The 25,296-nt window shown below is 39.1% G+C and overlaps 4 protein-coding genes across 19 annotated transcripts in view; 3 read left to right on the forward strand and 1 right to left on the reverse strand.

Annotated features, from left to right (window-relative positions):
* The window catches only part of cux1a (cut-like homeobox 1a), a 121,688-nt gene extending 113,190 nt beyond the window's left edge, over positions 1 to 8,498 (forward strand). For all 9 annotated transcript variants that reach the window (XM_079862334.1, XM_079862326.1, XM_079862328.1 and 6 more), the window contains 2 exons: positions 2,430 to 2,730; positions 4,333 to 8,498. In XM_079862334.1, coding sequence (XP_079718460.1) covers positions 2,430 to 2,730; positions 4,333 to 4,777 — 746 coding nt within the window. In that variant the 3' untranslated portion in view covers positions 4,778 to 8,498. The remainder of the gene's footprint in view (positions 1 to 2,429; positions 2,731 to 4,332) is intronic.
* Positions 8,499 to 9,594: 1,096 nt separating this feature from the next.
* dnajc30a (DnaJ (Hsp40) homolog, subfamily C, member 30a) lies at positions 9,595 to 11,358 on the reverse strand. Its single transcript, XM_079862346.1, has one exon. The coding sequence runs from the start codon at positions 11,319 to 11,321 to the stop codon at positions 10,299 to 10,301; it is 1,023 nt and encodes a 340-aa protein (XP_079718472.1). The 5' UTR covers positions 11,322 to 11,358; the 3' UTR covers positions 9,595 to 10,298.
* Positions 11,359 to 11,907: 549 nt separating this feature from the next.
* Positions 11,908 to 16,581, forward strand: kctd7 (potassium channel tetramerization domain containing 7). Its single transcript, XM_079861579.1, has 4 exons — positions 11,908 to 13,523; positions 14,482 to 14,651; positions 14,851 to 15,029; positions 15,432 to 16,581. Exons 1-4 carry the CDS (start codon positions 13,230 to 13,232, stop codon positions 15,806 to 15,808), a joined length of 1,020 nt encoding a protein of 339 aa, XP_079717705.1. The 5' UTR covers positions 11,908 to 13,229; the 3' UTR covers positions 15,809 to 16,581.
* A 712-nt stretch (positions 16,582 to 17,293) lies between these two features.
* Positions 17,294 to 24,909, forward strand: rabgef1 (RAB guanine nucleotide exchange factor (GEF) 1). Of its 8 annotated transcripts, none has more exons than XM_079862336.1 (11): positions 17,294 to 17,350; positions 18,141 to 18,333; positions 18,511 to 18,704; positions 19,997 to 20,140; positions 20,528 to 20,548; positions 21,234 to 21,400; positions 21,484 to 21,571; positions 22,954 to 23,086; positions 23,489 to 23,580; positions 23,663 to 23,919; positions 24,249 to 24,909. In XM_079862336.1, the coding sequence occupies exons 2-11, from the start codon at positions 18,155 to 18,157 to the stop codon at positions 24,648 to 24,650; spliced, it is 1,677 nt and encodes a 558-aa protein (XP_079718462.1). In that variant the 5' UTR covers positions 17,294 to 17,350; positions 18,141 to 18,154; the 3' UTR covers positions 24,651 to 24,909. The 8 variants fall into 8 exon arrangements, with proteins under 8 accessions (XP_079718462.1, XP_079718463.1, XP_079718465.1 ...); XM_079862337.1 differs by having other exon boundaries at positions 21,490 to 21,571; XM_079862338.1 differs by having other exon boundaries at positions 17,320 to 17,471; positions 21,490 to 21,571.
* The last annotated feature ends 387 nt before the right edge of the window (positions 24,910 to 25,296 follow it).

Here is a 25,296-nt window from a genome sequence, read left to right on the forward strand (position 1 = left end):
CTTGTTCTTACATCTTTCCAATAACAAAAAAAAAAAAAATTCTGCACAACCATTATAGAACGCTAGCCCCTTTTGTCATGTGTCCATATTTACTTTCAGCACCTGCTAATTATCGGCAAGCGTGCGTTTGTGTTTATCCGGTATTGATTCCAACAGGCGCAGGAGTTGCAGAAAACAATCTTTAAGCTGCCTCTCGTCAGCGCGCCTCACTTTAATGTGAAGAGATGCGCGAGATGCCGGAGATGAGCCGGTCAGGCAGAGGGAGGCCTGATGGGCTGTTTGATTGCTCTTTTTTTCCCTCTTTAATAGCCCAGATGTGTCCTCTGGCTGCCGAATAGGCCGCACATGCTCTGTGAGGCCGCTCGTCGCTCCGCTGTCTGGATTGATGAGGGTGGGAGATGTCAGTTCCATGATCGACTGTGACAGGCTGACGGCTCTGTGGGGCTGGCTTACTTAAAGTCCACTGCACCCAGCGCCGGGCCCGCACGCCTGCGAGCATGCAGCAGGCCAAGTGAACATTCCTGGAGTCATTAGGCCTGTTTAACACTCCTCTCGGGCTAAAAGTGACATTACTGGTGCTCCCTGGGTGACGATGACGATGATGGTTTTGTTATGAGTCAGGCTTTTGCGGTTCGTGTGCGCGGAGCGGGCGAAACTCGGGGGGGACCTCCTCGTTAGAGTGAAACTGGCTCCACCGTTTACCCCTAAAGCCCACTGTGCGCTTGCCAGGGACAGAAAGCAACAGCTTTGCTGTCGTGTTCTTTCTATCTGTTTTTGTCTCTCTCTCCACCTCGCTGTTTTTTGCTCTAGCTTTACAGAAAAGAGTATGAGTTTGACCTCGGCGCTGGCTAGAGGCACAAAGCAAATTAGCCTTGCTTGGCCCTTGTTCTGAGAGTTTTAGCTACCAGCGGAATCTTTTACCATTGCTGTTGCCAAAGGCTCGTCTTCAACAGACACTGAAACGCAGCGGAAATGACAAATTTCACACACAGCTGTGTAGTGAGCTGTACTGCACTTTTTTAATCAGAGCAGGGATATTGATGTTCGTTTAAAAAAATTGAAAGACATACTGGTTAAACAGTGTTATTGTTTCTGTAAATTGTTCTTATTAAGCTGTAAATTGTTTGAAGGAGAAGGAGTGATTGGTGTTTTGAGAACATTTGCTTAGCCTATCATGAACAGCTTTCTCCTGGCCTAGTTGGGCCAGTATTTCAGATTTGTACTTGCTCGGCCAACATTTTTACTGGCAATAACACTTTTAATCTGTAATATTGTTAAATACTATTACAATTTAAAATATATACAAAGTTCTGTCATGAAACTCTAGATGGCGCAGGCTGATTAATTTAACCTGCTTGCAATTACATCATTATCTATAGGGCACAGCTGATTGGTTCCTGCTCTATCAGCAGCCAATGAGCTCGCTGCTCAACCTTCAAATACTTGGTTGGCATTTGCCTTCATTAATCTGGTCTTTAGTGTCACGTGATTCTTTAGAAATTATTCTAATATGCTGATTTGGTGCTCATGAAATATTTCTTCTTATTATTATCAATGTTGAAAACAGTTGTGCTGCTTAATATTTTGTGGAAACAGTGATACATTTTTTAAGATTCTTTTATAAATAGAAATCATTTATTTGAAATAGGAAATTAAATGTCATTATAAATGTCTTTACTGTCACTTTTGATCAAATTAATATAACGTAGAAAAACTTTTTTTTAAATAAAAAATACAGTAGCTGGAGATTTTAAACGTTGAATAGACATGATGCAAAACATTACTGATTTATCATTTTCAACCTACTTTAACTGACTCTCACAAAAAAAAAATCTATGTTATGTGGCATTTAGACCACATTACTTTATTTAAATTAACATAATTTGCTAAAAAGCATAAAACATAAAAAAACAACGTGTACAATAAATAATGTACAACAAATGCAAACCTTTATGAAAGCATAGTTCAACTCAAATCACCAGGTTCTCTTTATCATTAAACCCATATGAATCTGCTTTTTGTTGGGGAAGTTTTTATGTATTTATTTATAGTTATTATTTTTGCAATGCTGGTGGGATAATGGTGGAATCAAATATCTGAGCCAAATTCACAAAGACCTTGATGCAATAATAATATTTGTAATCAGAGACTGCCCCCTACTGACTAGAGAGAAATACAGCATTCAAGCACTGTATTAACTATAATTGAATGTACAGCATCTAACACACTGTAACCACCATAGACACTGAGGGGGACACATTGCCCATCTACCCCCCACCCCCCCTTTTTTATTTTTATTTTTTTAAGTATTGACAAGTCAATATGAGGCTATCTTGAATATTTCCTGTTCAACAACATCTTGTGATATGCATTTGATTATGTATATTCTCTGATTGAATTTACAGCTGTTTTCCATATGTGTTTTCCAGCCTACATGAAGAGGCGCCACAGCTCCATTGGTGAGAGTCATTCGCTGGACAGTGGTCTGTCAGGAAGTGACCTCATTCAGTGCGCCAGCCCCCAACACCTCTCCCAGCAGCAGCAGCAGCAGCAGCAGCCCCAGCAGCCCCATCTGAAGAAACCCCGTGTGGTTCTGGCTCCAGAAGAGAAGGAAGCTCTGAAGAGAGCCTACCAGCAGAAGCCTTACCCCTCCCCTAAAACCATCGAGGAGTTAGCGAGCCAGCTCAACCTCAAAACCAGCACAGTCATCAACTGGTTCCACAACTACAGGTATGGTGGCACTTTAGGCCGGTTCACACCAAAAATGATTACTGAAATAACTAGGGCTGCTCGATTATGGCGAAAATCATAATCACGATTATTTTGCTTAATATTGAAATCACGATTATTTAAAACGAATTATAGCTGGGTGATATGATCAAAGTCTTATTTCATGATTTGAGTCATTTTAAATGTTAGTGAAATTTCACAATTATCAATACAATTAATGTAAGTAAAAGTCCTCAAAACAGTTACAGAAGACAAGTAAACAGTCAGCAATACAACAAACTAACCCACAAAAAATACAACAGAACAAAATTACAAATTAAATAAACAGTATTTTTTTTTTTTTTAGGAAGATGTACTCACAGTGGTATTCAGATAAGTTTTAGCCTACAACAGAAATTGAATAAAGTAATCAAATGTAAAATAACATTATACATTAAATATAGACTAATCTTTATTAAAACTACAGTTTATTCATTCAAGAGCAGAGTGATTTTATCTTTGTCTTTTGTTGTTTGATTAACAATAATGACTGCAGCAGATTTATTAGGCTGCTGTCACTTTAAGAGCTAATGCACAGACACAATATACTGTTACAGATAGCGCTCTTTCTCAGTGTTTACATTCACTTAAGACATAACCGACTGTGTTTACGAGGATACTTACCAAAACGGCATTTTGACATATTTGTGTTTAGGCGAGTATCTAAATCCCACAGTATACTTTGCTTATGCACGTTCCGCCCCGTCTCGGAGCGTGCACACACGAGGCTGCCTAGGAAACACTATCTCTTTCGCGGTTTCTCTTTTAATAACACATGTTTAATATCAAGCACATCCTGTAGTTTAGCAGTAATAGACTGCATTTTACAACACTCACTTATTTGGTTGATTTGGATGTCAAGTTTGGGCTTTTAGGGAGGAATGAAAGTGCACCGCTGTGAAGGAACGGAAGGTGCGCAGAATGGAATGCGGCAGCTGCACAATAATCGTTTCACGTCGATAATCTTGTTTTCATATTCGTTGGAAGCCAAAAAACGAAATCGAAAATCAATTACGATTAATCACACAGCCCTAATATATTAAGCATCCACACAAATTGGCAGTAATATTCTGCTTTAAATGCTAGAGCTTGGGTGGATTCTGATTGGCTGTCAATGTTTTTATCGCTGATCAGCTGTAAAAAATGATTCCAATTGTATCGTTCTTCTGTGTCGTTATAGTGTGGACTTCCCTATTCTCATAGCATTAGAACGATTATTAAAACTTTATTCACGAGTTCACACTTGCATCAAATTAAACAGAGTAAAGATTATGCGTATTTGGCGTGCTGTCCGGGGGGAGGGCTCCGGGCTCAGAATTTTTTGCCCGTACCCAGAGTAATGGAGGGAAGTCTGCTGTATACCTCTTAATTCGTTGATTGGGTTGATTAACTGAATGTGCTCCACTCGTGTTTAATTAGCTTTGATTATCTGAATGCGCTCCACAGGTGTTTAATTAGGTTTAATTATCTGAACTTGCTCCTCCCGAACTTTGTTAATAAAACATCATTAGTTACCACTTGCCTGTATTCCCGTTCTCACGAGTCTTGTTCTTGTTTTCGCAGGTCCCGTATCCGACGAGAGCTCTTTATAGAAGAGATCCAGGCAGCGGCTGGCGAAGGCGGGTCCCCCTCGGCGCGGGCCGGCAAGTCCGGGGGCGAGGGAGACAACAGCTGCGACGGCACCGAGTCCGACAGCACAGCGGAGGGCCGACCGAGCGGCTCAGAGGAGCGCAAGCGCATCCTGGAGAGCCCCGGCCTCAGCCACAGAGACGAAGAGGGCGAGGGCGAGTTCCCCAGCGCTTCGGGCACCAGCAGGCCACGGGGAGGTATCATAGACAGCCTGTTCGGCATTCCCGAGTCCGTATCTGTTCCCACTGCCGCTCCAACCCCCTGCCGAAACCCAAAGGACAGCAGTCTGCGCAAGAAGAAAGCAGCCAACCTCAACAACATCATCCATAGGCTGGAGAAAGCGGCGAACCGCGACGAGCCTCACGAATGGGAGTTCTGAGCCACCGCCGTGTTGTCGTTTTATTCTCACTTTGTCCCTCACTGAGCTAACCTGGCCAAGCCTGGTGCACACACACCACCGGTTAACCCAAGGGTTTTCAAATCGCTGTTTAGAAGTGGGCTATCAGAGACGAGAACAAGAAAAGGAAATGAGTTTTTAGTCTGTTTATTTTGTGAAGCACTTAACAGCCCTGCTGGCCACAGGGCTGTAACACCATTGGGTTATGGTGAAGACACAAAACTTAAAAGCACAGGAGAGGGAGCGTTCCCCACTAAATATTCTCAAGACTGGTGACAGTCACAAAAAAAAAAAAAAACGAGTACACACTATGATATCACAGTGTCTCTATTTCTAATAGAGATGTTCTCACCAACATGCTGAATAACTGTTACAATAATTTATCAGTTCTCAAGACTCTTGGGAGTTTCCTCTTTTGTATCATGTATGCTTCGGCCATCAGCAGAGACTAGTTCGAAACCGGTTTCAAACCAAAAGTCAAGCATTTAAAAGCAAGTGTTGGCTGAAGGAACACGGGTGCACCGTCCCACCTGCCTCTCCCTCCCTACCCCAGAGGAGGCCATCCAATGGCTATGCAACTCTAGTACGCAATGGATTCCAGCGTAATGGAACCCGCATTATTTTCACAGTTCGGAAGCTTCTCCGATGTGAGAAGAAAATCCTTTTTATAGCAATTAAGTTGCCACCGAGAGATTGCACAGTCAGTTGACTCTAAACAGCACTCCTTTTGATTTTACACGCCAACGGCCTAAAAGAGAAAAAAAATCATGCGAACGAAAAATAATCGTCGTAAATAAGAATCCACGTATCATGCAAAAATTCATACTGTTGTTGTAAGGTCGACGCAAATGGGAGATGGGAGAAATTTCGTAACTTGATAGCTAAGTGTCAATTTTTATCGTTATTTAGGTCTCTTGTAAGGGTAGCGCTCGTTTATTTTTTTTCCATAGCTTTAATCGCCTCCGCGACTTGCGTTTTGAAGCTCGCAGAGGTCTTGTTTAATAATAAACGTCCTTTTAGGCCAAAACAAAGACAGATAGTGAAGAAAAAAAGGATTTGTACAGTACTTTGAGTAAATATTCCTGACAAGATATTTTTTAAAGAGAATGAACAAGCCTGATTTTTATCCTCTTATAAAAGAACCATACATCAGAGACCTCTAACCAAGTTGGGCGGTTTGGGCCCATAGAATTACAATTCTAATCCAATATCTATGGTGTTATAAATTCTAATTCTACGGTGTGGCCGTGGGCCACTGCACTGTATGGGCTGGTCCTCAGCACCAGGGTACCGGACGCTGAGTATGCGGGCTCTCGTGCAAACTCGAAACTTCAGGTTTTTCACCAGCTTCTCCATTCGCTGTTCACACGAGCTTTTCAGAGTATGTTCACGGCACGCGTCTGTCCTCCAAGACAACTGGAAAACCACCTTGCAAAATGGACTTTTTCATACTGTATATGACGGAGGACTCGGGACACATCTTCATCCACATTTCTTGTTTAACACATAAAAAAGAGGAAAATATGTAGATTGTGAATGAAAAGCTCTTTTAACGTTAGGAACCTGAGGTGAATCGCTACACATGCGCGTCAGAGGACGCGGCGAGGACTTCGCACCTCTGTAGAAAACGTTCTTTCTCTCCTGAAACACCTTTCAAAACCTGCTCACTTTTCACCTCCGGCCCTTGTGTCATTGTATGCAGTTGATTTTGTGAACGAAAGCACAGAACGGTGGTGCCACGCGCTCGTCTGTGTGCGAACCTTGAGTGTGAGGTTGTTTGTGTGTGTGAGTGTGTGTGACTGTTGACAAGAGCGATCTATATTTGTATATTACTACTACTACTCGCCACAGGCTGTGGAAGCAAACACCTCCTCACGTCCCTAAGCTATTTAGCAGTCCTGCAGCATATCACATAGTACATTTAAGTTCTTTTTATTTACACGCATAAACTAATGGTAGATATTTTTTTTTTGTTTGTTGGTGTGGTTTGCTTATTTATAGATGCTGTCTTTTACATATTGATGTCTTATATTGTTATACGTGTTCTTTTTTTTGTAATGGAAGGGACTATAAAAGGTCAGGTTACATATTTTTAGACTAATAGACTGCCGGCAGTATTGGATTACATTTAAATGATGTACTTTTGATACATGTCTATTGATTAATTCTGAAGATTATCATTTTTTCATTATTTTTTTTTTGTTCATATATTTTACTCTGTTAGTGAGCTGGATGAACAGTTGCTACGTTGACAAAGGAAGCAGAATTATATGTATTGCATTAATGATTTTAATTAGTACACATTTTAGATGTTTTAACAATTTAAAAAATATGACAATTCAAGATGAATTGCATTTGGCTGTATTCACTCTACAAAGGCAAACCGATTGATGCTCTTGAATTATGTTTTCAGGTAATGAATTAACCTGCGAACGTTCTGAGATTACTTTTGTTATCGCAATCAAGCTTAGTTGCTACATTGAGCCAGTGAACAACTGGTAGTTAACGTCACTGAAAATAGCCGTTGCTTTGAGCTGCACCTTGAGGAATTGGTCTTTTAATTGTTGTTTTTTTAAGTTTTTTTTTTTTTTTTTTAAAGTAGGAATGAAATTCACTTGATGTCGTTCGGTTGCGTAAAAATTTACGCCGATTAATCTTGGAGAACAATGTCGGTTTAAAACTACCTTTGGCCTTTTTTATATGTGCCAATGAATGATTCAAAATCAAATTAGTCTATTTAAGACCTAACGAAAGCACAGAGAGATACTTCATGAACCAATGTTTTATCGGAATATACGAATACGTCGAAGCCCGTGACTGTTTATCAAACGTTCTCTCCACATCTAACATTGGAGTGCCTTCACTGAAAACTGTTCGCTATTAGAATCGCGTCGTCTTCATTCCAAGTAAGTGATTGGAAATATCGTGTGTCAGATACCACGTTTTAGCAATTTTCGCCAGCAAGTTCAAGAATAAGGTCTCATCTAGTCTCAGGTCATAATATTCTGTACTTTTAGGGTGTCTGTATTGTTTTATCTGAGAGAAAACAGCTGTCCCAGGATTCAGGCTTGGTTATGAAAAAAACCAAAGTTTTTACAATGGCAATTTCAATCGGTTAACTCCACATTTTTTTGTCCCAAATGTCTTTTTAATCATTTCTAGGCATTCATTAGATGTTTAATTTAATTTTGTTATTGTGTTGTATTGTAACGGTAAGTTTCCCCCCGCGCTGGAGGAAGTTCACAGATGGATTTGGCATGTGGAAACTCTTAAATGATTTGTAAAATAGACTGTAGTGTGGACCAAATTGTCAAAACAGACAAATCAACTTGTAAAGACTCTTTTCCGATCATAAACATGTGATTTCAATTGAAGAAGAAGAAAAAAACACACACATTTAAGGAGCACATTCAGATCTGGTCTATATTAAGGACGCTTTTATATGTCTGCCACGTTCTCACTGACTGAACCGTAACCGTACTGTTGATATCATGGCATGAAACACTTAGAATAACACTTAGAAACAACGAGTTTCCAGACGATTCTCAATGCAAGATGTCCAGCACTTTTTCTCTGCTTTTTGCTAATATTTTTCTATGGAAAGTATTGCAGATGACTAAACACATCAACATACGACTGCACAGACAGCACATTTATATGATTTCTTTAAAAAAAAAGACAAAAAAAGAAAAAAGAAAAACAAAGCAACAAAAAAAAAAAAGATCATCATTATTGATATTACATTGGTAGTCACGAGTAGCATTAATGTAGATATTCGTCCGTAGCTTAGTTCGCTAGTGGTGTCATAATTGTTACCTCGTTTATTCCCTCACACTTACATCACTTCCTGAGACAGTATGTTCTTTCTTCACCTGAGACAGTATGTTCTGAACAGCCACAATTTGTTTCATTGTATCCCAGATGGAGATTTTCTCTCTCTCTTTGTTTTTAAAGTTGTGTAATTGTGTTACATGTGAGGCGAGCACGACGATTATACACCTGTCTCAGCGAGAGCAACAATTTAACGTAGTTATCATGATTCATTTCGACCAACAACCTATGGAAATGGGATGTCTTGATCACGACATTCAGATCTCTCTTTCTCTCTCTCTCTCTGTTGTTGCTCTGTATGCTGTAATATGGGTAATATGAAGCCTTGTAATGAAATATGACAGGCAGCTCCCAACACAAGCTGGTATCCTATAGATTCTCCTTAGGTCTCTCAAAGCTCAGGTAGAACCTCGGTTTAGCACAGTCCTTTTGTCCATTAGTTTGTTGGTGACACTTTCCCTCTTACACCTGCTAACGACAGTTGTATGGTTTATTTTTCTATGTGTCATGGTTTTGAACCACAAGATGGAGCTGAATCCTCCATTTTACCTGAATAAAGACTCTTCCACTTTGTTCTCTTGATATGTATTTAGTTCGGTTGGTTTTTCCTTTGTGTATCATCATGTAGTCTTGTATTCTGTTCCCAGCGCTGTTCTAATCCAAAATGAAAAAAGCAATATCACTGTTTGAAATTCATTATATTATTATTATTATTCCTCATAACCACCATAGGTGTATTAACTGAAGTAAATATCTTTTGTACAAACACATTATCACTGTACTCTGCATTTATTTGAGTATTTCTGATGTCAGAAATTTGAACCCATGTTCAAGCAGCCCAGGTCAAGCATAATTTACATGTCTAAATGTTTTATGACTACGGCAGTTATATATATATGCACATGTGTATCTATTATGGGGATGTGTTTTTAAGCACCCAAATGAAACTACAACACAAAAGTCTCAAAAATAAACATTTACTGCTAGAAACACCACACTTCCATACAATCAATGACCGAAGACAAAGTTGCTGAAATATTTTGAATAATTTATTTTTTCTTATCTACATCCACAGAATAAATATTCCTCCATGCAGAAGGTACACTTAAATTGCATTGTTGTAATTTCAGCAAATCTCCATTTCCAGGTTCATCCCAATGTGAGATTGAACCAACATTTTGTATTAGCAGTCGACATCCTTATAGCCAGTCACAACTTTTCCATCATTCTTCCAAGTGATTGTTACACTTTAATTGTTACGTCACAGACGTTTATTTGAACACAATACTTGACAGTTATTATAAAATTTTAATTGGTAGCTTAGGTGAAGTGAAGCCAGACAAATAATATTAATAAACTGGTAAGTTTTTACCAAGGGCCTTTGTGCAAAATAAAGCCACAAGTGTTTATTAATCCTTAGATTTTGAATACAGTTTAACAGATGAGGTAGAGCACACACTTATAGCTACAATGGCACAAATGATAATATATCATTATCATATCATGGGGATATTTAATGGGTATCTTGCCAAAGTATTACCTTTGAGGGGGTTGTTGCAACTGTCCGTATGTTAGGGGGAAAGAAAAGGTAAATGTAAAATATCAGAACCATATATTTGTGTGTTGACTGTTAATATTTGAGAGATATGCTTCAAGTATCCCTGTATCTTAATCACTTGCTAGACCTTAGGCTAAGTAAGATTGCCATTGCCATAGCCAGCATTAACCCCACAGTGATCTCCTTCAACCTGCCCAGTTTCACATCCTCATAGTTCTCCTTCTTCTTCCTGAGTATCTCTTCTCTGCGCTGCCGGAGCTGCTTCTCTCTCTGAAGTTGTTCTCCATAGTGTGATCTGATGAAGGTATCAAAGTCGAAGATGTTTTGCTGGGTGGCTCCAACAGAGGGGGAGTGTCGGGCTCTGGTCTGCTGTCCTGATGCTGGACTCTCTCTACCAGTGGGTTTACTGGATCCCAGCAGGTCTGCTTGACTCAGGATCCCTCGATTATATTTCCTCCTCAGAGCTTTATTACCCAGGACGTGGTAAGCCTCACTGATCTGAGAGAACATGAACGTGGCCTCCTCGCTCCCTGCATTCTTGTCCGGGTGATATATAAAGGACTGTTTATAGTAAGCAGTCTTGATTTGAGCATGCGTGGCTGTTGGAGACACTCCCAAAATGTCATAATAACCAGACTTTGATTTGTATAGTGGCTCAGCTCGACTGCCGTTATTTTGCGAGCCACTGTAAGCTCTGGTGAAAGACGCAATTCCATAGGGAGTCTTTTTATGAAGTTTTCCAAGTGTTCCCCAACTTGAGCTCTTCCAGGACGGCACGTGCACTGGAGATGCATTAGACTTAAATACACGACAGATATTCCATTTACTAATATTTCCAGAGCAGAAGTTCAACGGTACTTTCAAGCTGTGTGTATCTCCACCAGCACCCGTGAAGCGGGTAAAGAGTCTGTTTACATTCTCTTCTGCAGTCTCCAGAACAGCCGGGCTGGTTTCATGCAGTCCTTTAACAGCGCGAACACTCTCATTTCGAGTCTTGCAGAGCTGTAGTGACTTTGTTAAAGCTGCAACATAAGCTGCCTGTGAGACGGGTTTATAGTCTTTATCCAAAAGCGGGAGATTTTGCGCTTTTAAACGCTTGTAAGCTTCTCTCCCGAACCGGTGTCTGACCTCCGCCATTGCGCAGAGATCACCTAAATCAAACAACCGTCAGCAGTTTCCGTGAGCAGCAAAGTGACCAATTAGATTTGCCCTTCTTTTCAGGTTGAGTGAAATTTGGCCAATGCCGTGCGAGGAGAATATTTCCATGAAAGAGATTGGTGGAGAGTTGAGGCTGTTGTTACATCATAATTGTTGACTGTAGGATTTGGGTCATTCCTACAATTCAATTTTTAAAATGAAACACAGTTTTTGTTATTCATTTATTTATATTCATTCATAAATGATTTATTTATTCATTAAATAATATAGGTCAAAATATCAACATTCAGTGGACAAACTATCAGTATTATTACTTCAAGTTAATCACTAAAATGTATTTTTAGATAATGTAACCATAGACATTTAATTGTAATGAAAAAAGTGTTATTTCAGCTGCTCTGTGGGCAGGAGAGAATGACCATAGACGATTTTAATGGGTAAAATTTAAAGGGCCCTAATAAAATTCTATTCCGTAGAAATTTACCATTATAAATGTTATTAAATGTATTGGGGACACATACAAAAGCACTTAATTTATCCTGCTAATGCACTGCTTTCTAAATTCAGTTCAATTCACTTTTATTTGTATAGTGCTCTTCACAATGTAGTTTCAAAGCAGCTTTACAGAAAATGCATGTGTACATTACCATTAGAGTGTTATCAGAGGTGACTGCTTACAAATAATGTATTTAATGTACATAGCCTATACAAATCAGTTAGCTAACATCCCCCCAGTTCCACAGACAAGTCTCAGACTAAAATGCATGTTTGAGCTGTTTTAACTGAAAAACAATAGCTCTGTCTCAAGAAGTCAAGATGGACACCAGTAATGTTTTTTTTTTCTTTCTAAGGCATGTATATAAAAGCCTAGTCCTGGCTTAATTTAAGCCCTGTCTGTGAAACCAGGCCAATTATGTATTCATTTTAGGCAGACACTATGAGCTTATACTGAAGTAATTACAAGTTGTGAGCATAATGATTACAATAAATTTAGCATTGGTGCATGATGATTCAGAGTTTGCGTCATCTGAAGTCCTCGCAGGAGTTGGAGTCATCTCTTCACAGGTTTTGTGGCATCTGAAAACTTTGTAGACGAGGATGGATCCAAACTGGAGCTGGGCAGCTGGCATACCCTCTAGTTACCTCAGAACAGAAATAGAAAAGCAATGGAAAATAATTAACGTAGCTGCTGTTCATAATATTTCAAGCAAAGATAATAATGTGTATTCGATCTGATATAACTGGAGCACATAAGATGTATTATGCTGCTTGGCTAAAGAGATAGGGTCTATTTAAACTGGGCTAGTTGTCTCTAAGCTCCAAACATCATCAGGAAGGCTATGCCAGAGTTTAGGAGCCAAATGCGAAAATGCTCTCTCTCATATAGTGGACTTAGATATCCTAGGTACAACCAAAAGTCCAGAGGTTTTTTGTTTTTTACCTCAAAGAGCGTGGTGGATACATACTAACACTATTTTGGAATCAGAGAATTCTTAAACATGAATAAAAATTAATAACATATATAGTGTATGTGTGTGTGTATTTTATATAGCCTAACTAGTTTAAACTCTGCCCTACATAAAAGTGAAGCCTGATGAACTACGTGTACAAGTTACGCAGGTTTGTAAATCTCAATGTTTACGCCTGTAGCGGAGTACACAGCTGAAAACATTCCAGGCGTGCGCTGTCACCTACGCAATTTGCGTACGTGCTTTACCGAGCACAAGAGCAGTCTCATATCCACCTGATCAGCGAGCCTGTAGACCACGCCTCTCGCGCGGGGTGTGCAGTCAGTGCTACCCTGCCGTCCTGGACATCATAACAATCGCTGACAGTCTACGTGTGGGCCTGAATCTGAACTATTATCAAACCTGCTGTGGTGTGTGCATGCAGCATAATGGAGCAGGCGAAACAAACGGAGAACCGCCTCCGCTTTCCTTTAACGCAGCAGCTCCGCTCCAAATGGCAACATCACGGGTGAGGAGGTTCGCGCAGGAGGGGCGGACGGTCCCTCCTCAGCCGAGAGTGATGGTGGTGTTTTCGGCTGCGAGTGACACTGAAAATCAGGGAGATGCGATGTCGGGTACGGACACCGGGGAAGAGGAATACCGCAAACCAGTCATACCTGTCCCTAATCTTAATCTGGGGAAGTCCCTTCGCACTTTAGACGCACCTGAGGAGGTAAGTCCCCGAGGTTTAAAGAGGATGTGCTATTATTATCATCACGGAGCAGTTTGTTGTACTATAAGTGTGATTTATGAAATGTCCACTATCATCTGCGTTTTCCTCAATATGATTCTTTTTCCAAAAATTATCTGGAGGAACCGTGTAGTTTCCTTTTGCGTTTAATCATAACCGTTTCCATAGGCAACAGATGTATTGAGTGTGTTTGCTTCCCGATTACTGCAATCTGATTGGTCCTTTATCCCAGTGGGGCGGGTGAACGTCGCCTTTGATTGGTTCACTTCACACGTCAATCAAATCATATCAACTGGATTAAACCAACTAATCGCGTTTTGCAGAGTCAGACTGCTGATAAACACAGAGTGACCTGTCGAGATGTGTAAATGCTTAGTCCAACACCCGGGTTTTAAGATAATTTAAACAATTAACAGCATTCAATTTAGTAGGTAATGTTTCAAAAGTTCAGAAGATGCTAAAGATACACGTCTCAGTCCTGGTGCATAATGATTACCCTCATTACAGTGAAATATGTTATATACACTATCTGTTTTTGAAAGAAATGTATACTGAATTGATTAAAACAAGTAAATACATTTATAATGCTACACAACATTTCTATTTGAAATCAATTCTGTTCTTTTAAACTTTCTATTTTTTAAAGAATCCTGAAAAAAGGTATCCCAGTTTTCACAGCACAACTGTTTTCAACAATTAAGACTGATGAAATGTCTTTACCATCACAGGAATAAGTTACATTCTAAAAGGTATTCAAATAGAGTAATTGTAATTCTGTTTCACATTATTATTATTATTTTTCCTGTTTAATGCAGCCTTGATGACCATTAGAGACTTCTTTCAAAATCATTAAAAACGTCTTACCCAAACTTTGAGATGTTGTGTACATTCAGACTAACGTAAAAGGATATTTTTGTTTCTTCTCTCTCTCTCTCCATAGTTCCCCGAGGTCATCCCGCTGAATGTAGGAGGAACATATTTCACCACTCGGCTGTCCACTCTGCGACGTTATGAGGACACTATGCTGGCCGCCATGTTTAGTGGCCGCCACCAAATTCCCCGGGATGCAGAGGGGCGATATTTCATCGACCGAGATGGAGCATATTTTGGGTTAGTGTTTAGTTTAGTGAATATCTGATTATGTTTAGTGCCTAGTACCCAAAAATACAAAGCAAACATTATGATTATCTGAATTTAGCTTTTGTTTTTATTATTTCATCAGTGGATGACTCAAATAACTGCTCGATATCCAGTTTAAAATCGCATGCTTATTAGAAGTGCTTATATATATACACTTCTCTGGCTTTAGGGATATTCTGAATTTCTTGCGAGAAGGTGAGCTGCCTCAGAGGGACCGTGTTCGTGCGGTGCACAGAGAAGCTCAGTATTATGCTATTGGGCCTCTTTTGGAAAGCCTGGAAGACACGCAGCCACTTACCGGAGAGAAAGTGCGACAGGCTTTTCTTGATCTCTTGCCATATTATAAAGGTAAAATAAAATAATTAGGGGTGTAACAATACACTCATGTCACAATTCGGTTCGATACACGATAATGATCTCAAGATACGATACTCTGAACAAAGCCAGAGTAAAAAAAACTTGTAGCACATATGGTAAACGGCGATCGCAAACAGACCGACTGAGGGGAGCCCCGCTTTCTCTAACTCGCACTGGGCCCCGTCCCTTGCTTGGCATGGCCCTGGTCATTACCATAAATTGAAACTTTTATTTTGGGTGAACTATACATAAACATATTGTCACTATCCACAATGCATGCTGCTTTTTTGTATTGCATTAATGCAATATATTGTTACACCCCTAAAAATGATAAAGAAAATGAATAAAAAAAGTTGTTTTCATTTAACTAAACATTGTTCCATTTTGCTCCAGAAAATCTTGAGCGCATTGTGGAGATCGCAAAACTTCGCGCCATGCAGCGGAAGGCTCGCTTTGCGAAACTGAAGATCTGCGTGTACAAGGAGGAGATGCCTATCACCCCTTATGAAAGACCGCTGTTCAATTCGCTGCGGTTTGAGCGTTCAGAGAGTGAGGCCAAGCTGTTTGAGCACCATTGTGAGGTTGACGTGTCCTTTGGGCCCTGGGAGGCAGTGGCTGATGTTTATGACCTTCTTCACTGCATAGTGAGCGACCTGGCAGATCGTGGCATCTCTGCTGACCAGCAATGCATCGGCGTGTGTGACAAACACCTCATCAACCACTACTACTGCAAAAGGCCCATCTATGAGTTCAAAATCACCTGGTGGTGAAGGTGAAAGTGTTTTAGCAGGTGTTTTGCCAAGAACTGAGATCAAGGTCTGAGCAAGTGATGTTTGCTGCTGTCTACAGTTACAATGAACCAGCAAGATCATGGAATCTTTCTCGAAATGAATGGAAATATTAATGACAAGCTTTTGAATAAGATGGCTGTTATTATGGCAGTTGCTCTTTTGTTTCTTCATGAAACTGCAATTTGCAACCCAAAATTTTCTTTATGGGCAGCTCTATCGATTCTTTAGTTTTTGTAAGTAATCGTTTAACTTAGTTTCTTTAGAATAAAGCTGGAATTGTTCCCTCCAGTTGTTGTTTTAAAGGGGTTTTCTGGAATCGACCTCAGAGGAAGTGAATTTATTAAGTGAAACAGTGTTTTCTGTTCTAATTATTACGACATTTCTGCAAAGTACGCTTTTGTGTTAGGTGTAATGAATGTATTAACAGTTTGATCAAAGAATCAATCAGCTGGACTCACATTGGGAAATTGGACGTTTGTTATTGCTTGTGATGTATTTCTTAAGAAGGAAACCTTTTTTCCCTATAGTATTTTAAAATGATTTTACCCCATTTGTTTAACTTCATTTATATATGTAGGACCTGATCTGTATTATGTTGCCAGTGATGACAAGCACTATCATGCAGATATTGACTTTAACTAATACAAAGGTCTCATCTGGTATTTACAGCCACCCAAAGCTTCACATAAAGCCTTCTTAAATAACCATACACCACTAGGCAAGCATACAATTATTGATTTATGTAAAATAAAAACCTTCTAAAAAATGTATTTTTAAGAATAAGTTTACGTACGTACTACATTGAATATGACATGTCCTGAATATGAATCAAAAGAAGTATATATTTAAAATTGTTCTTAAAGACTGTTAGCTACCTTATTGCAGGTTAGATTGCCTATTTTGCTATACTTTGACTCTTTATGAAATTATTTTCTGCTGCCAATAGCTTTTAATTGCCATAACCCTCAACAATTGCATATGATTTAGCAGTATTTATTAATTTAATCATCTGAAACCTCTGTCTCTCATTGGATTGCTGTGAGAGCTGTGAAGGCCACATGAAGTTGCATGAGCTCTCTGTGTTTTGGCAGCAGAATATCTAATACGAGATAAAAATGCATCTGATAATCCTAACTGGGCTTTATTTTCAGTCGTTGCCCAGTTTACTTTATGTTGCTTATTTATTACCCGATGCATATTTGTTCTCTGTTGTACATTTGGTGAATACTGTTGTTTGAATTTCTTTATTGTACTGGCTCTTATTGTGCTGATAATAAACCATATATTTTGCAATTTATTAGAAACGGCATTTTTTTTTATTTTAAACGTTTATAATAATGCTTCATTTATCAGATTGGAAAACGAAAGTACAAAAGGTGATGAAATACATAGATGTATGCGCTGTATTTGGACTGTTGACATTTTGGAGCTCATCCCACATATAGCCCCGCCCACACAACGCATACCACCAGTCGCGAGGATATGATGTCATTGTGACCCGGAGAAGAGACCGCTGACGAGGTATCTGTCGCTGTCCGGTAGATTGACATTGCTCACGAAAACTTGCTTTTTTTGTTGCAAATGTTTTGTTTAATATAGTTTTAGACGGAATGATACATATTTATCTTACATCCTGCTGAACGTGAGTTGTTGCGTTTGTTTTTACCGGCGTAGCAGTTTAGCTAGCTTGACGTGTTTACCTGCCGCGAAGTGAATTGCATTCAATGTTATTTTCAGTAGACGATATATTTTCTAAGTTGATTTTGAACTCCCCATTAGACATTTAATAAATGTTTAGTTAGCACTGAAAATAAGCTACAACCCCCGGTATTGAACGAACGATGTCAGTATGTGATGTAATACTCGGAGTTTAATGTCATGTCACCGGTGTTGATCAGAATGTTTGTGTTTTCAAGCCTTTATTTCGTTAAAACTATAAAGAGACGAGACCAAACATGTTTGAACTACTTACTTTTTTCATTTCGATTGAGATGCAGTTGTTTGACATCAGGTCTCATTCGCATTTTAATTTATATATATATATATATATATATATATATATATATATATATATATATATATATATATATATAATACTTACGCTTTAGCTCGAAAATATGAATCTAAGTGTGAATATCTGATATTCACATTAGTTTCACTTTAAGCTCTGCTCAGATTATTGAAATGACTCCACTTGTCTCGTTTTTAGCAATGTTGACATCCGTGGTATGTTCTGCATGAGTCGCATGTCTATTGTCTTGCTGCATACTGCAGACAGGATATGCAAATTCAAACCTGTTTCTTTACCTAGACAAAAGAGACACAATGAGTCAGCGCTCGGAGCGACGGGGGATCCATGTGGACCAATCAGAACTGCTGTGTAAGAAAGGCTGCGGTTACTATGGCAATGCTGCCTGGCAGGGCCTGTGCTCCAAGTGCTGGAGGGAGGAATACCAGAGAGCCCGGCAGAGACAGATCCAGGAGGACTGGGCTTTGGCGGAGAAGTGAGTTGGACATGCTGCTTATGAAACTCTCATGAAGGTGGAATTAAACTCTAGTGCTTGTGTTTTGTTAGTTTAAGTATTAAGTAAAAGAATCATTCTACGTCGTCATGAGAGAGATTCATAAAGCAAAAACTGATGTTCAGACAGACTGATGTAATGACGTGCTTCCTGTCACAGGCTGCAACGAGAAGAGGAGGCAGCTTATGTCAGCAGTCACAGTTCCTCTCAGACCCAGCCTCCACAGTCCCACTCTCAGCCCTCTCTCGCCACCTTCTCCAAGTTTGAGGAGAAGAAAACCAATGAGAAAACCCGCAAGGTCACCACCGTGAAGAAGTTCTTCAGCCCCTCCTCCCGCACGGCACCTAAAAAAGGTACGAGGAGGGTGGGGTTGGAGCGATATGAGTGTGATTATTGTTGTTTTGCAGTGGGAGGAGTCAGCTGATGACCAGCAGTGGGTGTGGCTTGTGGATTCGATTTGGTGTTGTTCGTCTGCAACCGACAAAATTAATATTTGCCCTTGATAACATATGTCTTAGGTTGGTATTAGGTTGGACAAGGAAAAACTGGTTGAAAATACAGTGGAGCTGAGTCAGTGCTGTAGATTTTTCCTTTCTTTGCCACTTTTCCCCTAGTGCCCAATATAAAAAAACTGCACTTTTGCTTCTAGATTCCCTCTAATTTTCATATGCAAATTACTTCCCTTATCATCATACATAGTTCCATTTTGATTTTACCATGTCATTAGATGACATCTCTCTGATAAAGCCATAAACTGTGCCTGCATGCAACATCCAAACAGCAATTTGGAACTTATACTAGTTTAATATTAGTTTATTAGACATAAATGAATGTAATTGAAAGGCTTTATCATTGAAACGTCAAGTATACACTACCGTTCAAAATGTTGGGGTCAGTAAGAATTATTAATTACGTTTTTTTAAATTAATCAGTAAGGTTTTTGAACGAAGTAATTTGATCCAAAATACAGTAAAAACTGTAATAGTGAAATATTATTACAATTTACAATAACTGTTTTCTATTTGAATATATTTAAAATGTAATTTATTCCTCTGATGGCAAGGCTGAATTTTCAGCATAATTACTCCAGTCTTCAGTGTCACATGATCCTTCAGAAATCATTCTAATATGCTGATTTGCTGCTCAAGAATTATTATTTTTTTTTTAACAGCATTTATTTGAAATAGAAATCTTTTGTAACATTGTAAATGTCTCTTTTTATAATTTTTTTTTATAAATTTTATCAACATCCTTGGTGAATAAAAGTATTCTTTTCTTTCTTAAAAAATAAAATCTTACTGACCCTTAACTTTTAAACATTGGTGTAATAAATCTTTGCATGATTTGATGCATTTATGTTCATTTGTGATCACGTCATGATTTTATAATTTGTCTATCATGTTTTTATGAGATGATTTTATTTCATCAAGTGATCCACCATTCATCTCTCAACTTTTTTTCATCTCGTTGCTGTTCTGCCGTTCTGTCTGATCTCCGCCCCACCTCTCATCTTTTTCACATTCTCATCTGAAACTCCTATGGTGCCACATTTGTAACCCCCCCCCCCCCCCCCCCCCCCCCCCATTTCAACCCCCCCTCCATTTTTGTGTCGCCCGTTTCCCTTTGCCTACCCTGGGTGTTTTAGTCCCCCCTGAAAAAGAAAGAGAGAAACGAGAGAAAGAGAAAGAGGAGAAGTTGCAGGGCAGGAGGGAGAGCCATGGAGAAACCCTCCTGAGGGATCTGAAGGGCATTTTTACCCAACCCTGGGATATGGGCTCCCCCACTGAAGGTAACCGACAGAGCCTGAAGAAAGATCTGGGGTAATGAAAAGGAAACGTGGGTGGAGATTGCAGTGTTTGTCTTTTCTGAGGTGGACCACCCCGTTTTTGTGTGTTTTGATGTTCTGTGTTAAAGAGGTAGCTGTTTAAAAGTGTCTTTACTAAAAGTATTTCACAAAGTACAACAAACATTTCAGAGTTCAGATTTTATTTTAACATTTTATGTTCCCCTCAGATGTTCTTTGTGACATACTGCCCTGATCTATACTGTGGATTTGTTCATTTCTCTATGTTACTTGTGTGTGCGTCAAAAGACATGATTTCACCCTACCATTTTTTTTAACGTTCACTGTCTCATTGTCATGCGTCCTCCTCTTTTCTTGTCAATCTGGTGGCAGCTCTGGTATCGAGGCTGAGAGGTGGGTATTAGTGCCACATCACTGTAGCCCTCCGGCACAAATCACAGAAAACAAACCAATGCATCAGTGTTGTGTATATATATGAGCTGCATGCATTCAGGCTGAAATTCTTCTAACACTCCATTACTGTCAATGGGGTGTTCAGAAAGACAGGTGCAACAGCATTTGGTGCGCCTGTTTGTGTAGTGTTTAGCTAAAGCATGCTTGTACCAGAATTCTCTCTGTTCATTCAGTTACTCTATTACCATCTTTGCCTGGTCTGATGTCAAAGGTGTTGGCATGGTAACAGATCAATATTTCAGTAGGATGGCCTACTTTTGAGAAGGTTGTTCTCTCCCTTTATGGGCTACAAGTTGATTTGGGCTTGTGAATATATATATATATATATAAATATTATGACATTTTACATTGGTTTATTCAGTGGAGTTTTTCTTTATTCTTTGCAGAAAGTCATGTCTAATTCAGCCTTTATTACTTAACTAATCTGTTGATTTTTTTTAATACATTTGGCTACCCATTGGACTTTGATTGTTGTAGAATGATGGGAAACTACTTAATTTCACATGACATTCTGCAATGAAAACTGACTCTGCTGAGCTTCCATTTTCATCCGATCCATTTTAATATCCACTTTATGTTCATACGGTTTGTTTGTAAACATTGTGCGCTTATTTCTGTTCCTCAGAGAGTCACGAGGGGAAAACGCCCAGTCCTTCCATTACCCGTCAGTCCAGCATCGAGACCGATCGTGCGTCACAAGACTTCTTGGAGTTCCTCAAGACCTTGCAGAAGCCCGGCAGAGAGATCCAAAAGCAGAGCCGCGCTTTCATAGACAGCATGGGAAATAAAAAGGTCAGAACCAGGGTCACATCCCCACATCAACTTTTAGCTGTTAATCATTTCAATAAGCATATTTTTTTTGTATTTGTTCGGAGATGCAGGATCTTAGTGCTGAAGAACTGTCTGAGTGTGTGCAGGACTTCTATCAGGGCATGTCTGACCGACTCTTGAATCATTATAAAGGTAGGATTCATTCTGCAGAGAAACCTAGCAGCATTTAAAAAGACTCAAGTTACTGGTTTGAATCACTCGAATTGCTCATTGAATCCATTTGAGTGACTACCGAATCTGATGCACTTAAAGACCGGATGTTTTTTTGTAATCGTATTTGAGAGAAGATATTATCTAAAAATGTTGTATGTACTGGCAGAGGCAGAATTATTTAGAAAGCGGGAAATGTTTACAAAATGGAACCTTTTCATATTTGTTATTATTATTTAAATATGGGCAGACTAGGACATTAACATTTCTAAAATTGCAGTCAGCCATCCACTTCATGGTGCATTTTAAGCTTTTTGCAGCACGAAACATTAGTTTTTAGAGCATGACAAACTTAAAAATGACTTATGATTTTTGTTTGTTTGTTTGTTCAATATTAATTTAAAGTGTTTGATCCTGATTAAAGACTTTTGAAAAGTTTGTAAATGGCAGCTATAAGATTTGATTGGCTAGTGGATCAAATTCAGCAAAATGATTAACCGCAGTGCCATTGGAGATCATCGGGGACATTTTGACCTAAATTCAGGGTGGGCAAATCATTGTTATTTTGATATATTTATATACTCTTAATATTTATTAATATTTTGAATTAGCTTTTATTGAGATATTTTCAGTTTCCTTTTAATTTTATTTACAATTTTAGGAATTGTATGTGCTTTTGTCCTTTAAAAATAGTTTTTTTCGTGTAATATTTATTTCAGATTTATTTAATTAAACAAATTTTTTTTTTATAATTTTAGTTTTAGTTAACAATAACTACACTGTGGCAAATCCTGTACACCCAGCCACCATGTCTGCTAACCATCAAAGAAACTTCATTGCTGTCCCAGCATGGTGACGTGGGAGCAGGTTTGTGTAACAAACTTGAGATGAGCATCACAGATTTCATGTTTGTTAGGAAAACACAAGTATGTGAGGTATCTAAAGGATATTTTGTTGTATATTAGTGGAAGGGGCTGTTCTCTGTGGAATGCTGTGATCGGATCATTTTCTCCACTTCTCTGAGATATATTCATATTTATCATCCTTAATGCCCTTACTGAAGCATATTTTAATGGACTGTGATAGTCTGAACTCTGTTAGAATTCATTATTTTTCAGTTGACTCTTATGAAAAGATTTTAATGAAGTAAGACCAGATCTAGTTTTAGAATTTTTATCTAAGATAAAATAAAAAAATCTCTTTCTCGCTACGAATATAGCCAAGGTAGCTGGGATGGCGTTAAACTATAAACAAACCAACATTCATATTTAGACTTCACTTTTAATGGTTTTAATTTTTTTGCCAGAATTCAGATGAATGCTTCCTTTACAGATGTAAACCTCAGTGTGTTCCTCTTTCCTCAGGCTCCTCTGAGAAGGTGGACAGGGTGATGGACCAAGTGGAAAAGTACATCATGACACGTCTCTACAAGAGCGTCTTCTGTCCGGAGACCTCAGATGATGAGAAAAAAGACCTGGCCACCCAGCGCAGGATTCGGTCAGCCAGTGTTATTTTAGTTGTATTTATATATTATTATTATTATAGTATTTTTTATTATTTGAAATAAGCTTTTCATTTTTAGTTTAGGTTTTTGTAAAATATTTTAGTAATTTTAGCACTTCAGCTTACTTTTATTTCAGTTAGTTACGAAGGCAACATTTCTAATTTCCTTTTAAGTTTTACATCTAATGTTTATATTTATAATTCAGTTTTATATAAATGAACAAAAACAATTTTTAATAGTTTTGTTTTTAGTTAACAATAACAACATTGGTAAACGCTCCATATCATTGTAAAGTTAAAGAATGCATATTCCTCAAGAAAGCACAGTATAATGCTTTTACGCATTCTCCGGCAGTCTTGATTAGCTCCTTGAAAAATGGTTGGCTGGTTTTTCAGGGCCTTACATTGGGTAACCATTCAGATGTTGTGTGTTCCTGTGGACGAGGAGATCCCAGAAGTCTCTGATAGTGTAGTCAAAGCCATCACGGGTGAGTCTGCAAAGCTTGGTATTATTTTGTCCTTTATTTGCTGTTTTCCATCAGAATACAGATTTTATTTTGTCTACCACAGATGTTATTGAGATGGACTCCAAGCGTGTGCCCAGGGATAAACTGGCTTTCATCACCAGTTGCAGCAAGCATATATTCAACGCCATCAGGGTCACCAAGAACGAACCAGCTTCTGCAGATGACTTCCTACCCACCCTCATCTATATCGTGTTGAAGGCCAACCCGCCACGGCTGCAGTCCAACATTCAGTACATCACACGCTTCTGCAACCCCTCAAGGCTCATGACAGGAGAGGATGGATACTACTTCACTAATCTAGTGGGTCTACACATAATTTGAATGTGGCCATAATTTGGCATTAAACAAATTTTGTGGAATTATTTGGTTCAAAACTGCACATTTTTCTTTAAATTATATGCCACTTAGTTTGATATCTAATGCAATGAAATGAATACATTTTTAGCTGTGGCAAAAGGGTCCAAAAACAGTTTAGGGCCACTGTAATTACTGCTGTAATTACTGGCTGATTAGTCATTTGGGAATAAACCTTCCTGTTTAGTCTAGTCTAGTCTTTTTGATTCATGTATTTTCTTTGCAATTTTTCATTGTATCTTTTCAATTTCATCTTCATCACGTGTTCCCTGCAGTGCTGTGCCGTTGCCTTCATAGAGAAGCTGGATGCCCACTCCTTGAATCTCAGCCCTGAGGACTTTGAGCGCTACATGTCCGGTCAGGCTTCCCCTCGAAGGCAAGACGATCCTGCAGCCTGGCTCCAGAGTGGTTCCCTTTTCAATCCAGCACTTAGCCAGATCCATCAAAATCTCAGTGTCCTATCCAACCTTGAGAAAAGACAGCAGCAGGTCATGGAGGGGGCGCAGAGCCTGCAGACCGAACTGGCAGAATGGCAGGACAGCGTGGCCCGCGAGGTGCAGGAGATCCTGGAGCGATACCCACTGGAGATCAAATCACGAGCATCCGCAATCGATGCGGAGAACGTGGAGAACGACAGGCTGCCACCCCCCCTTCAGCCGCAAGTGTTTGCGGGTTAGCATAGCATTAGTTTCCTGTGTGAATAAGCCAGAGACATGGTCGTACCAAGACGGGTAAAGCATGTTTTTATATGCAATGACTGCTCTCGTCCAAGATCTCTGCTCCTTTTCTGCCCATATTTGGGCTGTTACCATTCCATATGCTTTTTAAATTCTTACACAGTCCCCCGTTACATCTTTTCTGCAAACATATTCTTGTCGGACTACTTTTGTGCTGCTGATTCAAAAAGGACGAGGCAGAGTTTGTGAAACTAAACACGATTTTCTAACCTGGTTTTAGAAGATCTGTTAGAAGTGTGATGTACCTTAATACATGAGCTGTTTTAAATTACTGAATCAAATAGCTGCTAATACGTCCTTTAATATGATTGCGAATTTGATGTGATCGTAAACCACATATCAGCTTTTCTCATGTAGATAATTCATGTTCACTGTAGGGTTTCACCCCATGACTTAGTGTGATGTTCTCCTGGATGAAGGTCTTTTTTTTTATTGATGTATAAAGTGTTTTGTCGCTCATACTGTATACTTAGGAAATTTAAAGTTGAATCCCATGCAAAAATTTATGATTTTATTAGAATTTGTGTATTTTGGTACGTTTCGAAGATGGTCATTCTTAAACGTTTATTCACATTATCGATGGGAT

Source organism: Squalius cephalus (genome assembly GCF_949319135.1).
Source record: "Squalius cephalus genome assembly, chromosome: 24".
Lineage (NCBI taxonomy): Eukaryota > Metazoa > Chordata > Actinopteri > Cypriniformes > Leuciscidae > Squalius > Squalius cephalus.

Excerpts from the sequence above, each read along its gene's own strand:
- dnajc30a (XM_079862346.1), bottom strand. The coding sequence starts at position 11,321 with ATGGCGGAGGTCAGACACCGGTTCGGGAGAGAAGCTTACAAGCGTTTA.
- kctd7 (XM_079861579.1), top strand. The coding sequence starts at position 13,230 with ATGCAGCATAATGGAGCAGGCGAAACAAACGGAGAACCGCCTCCGCTT. Across the intron at positions 13,524-14,481 it reads CTTTAGACGCACCTGAGGAG|TTCCCCGAGGTCATCCCGCT; the intron begins GTAAGTCCCCGA and ends CTCTCTCCATAG. Across the intron at positions 14,652-14,850 it reads CGAGATGGAGCATATTTTGG|GGATATTCTGAATTTCTTGC; the intron begins GTTAGTGTTTAG and ends CTCTGGCTTTAG.
- rabgef1 (XM_079862336.1), top strand. The coding sequence starts at position 18,155 with ATGAGTCAGCGCTCGGAGCGACGGGGGATCCATGTGGACCAATCAGAA. Across the intron at positions 23,087-23,488 it reads GCCACCCAGCGCAGGATTCG|GGCCTTACATTGGGTAACCA; the intron begins GTCAGCCAGTGT and ends CTGGTTTTTCAG. Across the intron at positions 23,581-23,662 it reads TGTAGTCAAAGCCATCACGG|ATGTTATTGAGATGGACTCC; the intron begins GTGAGTCTGCAA and ends TGTCTACCACAG.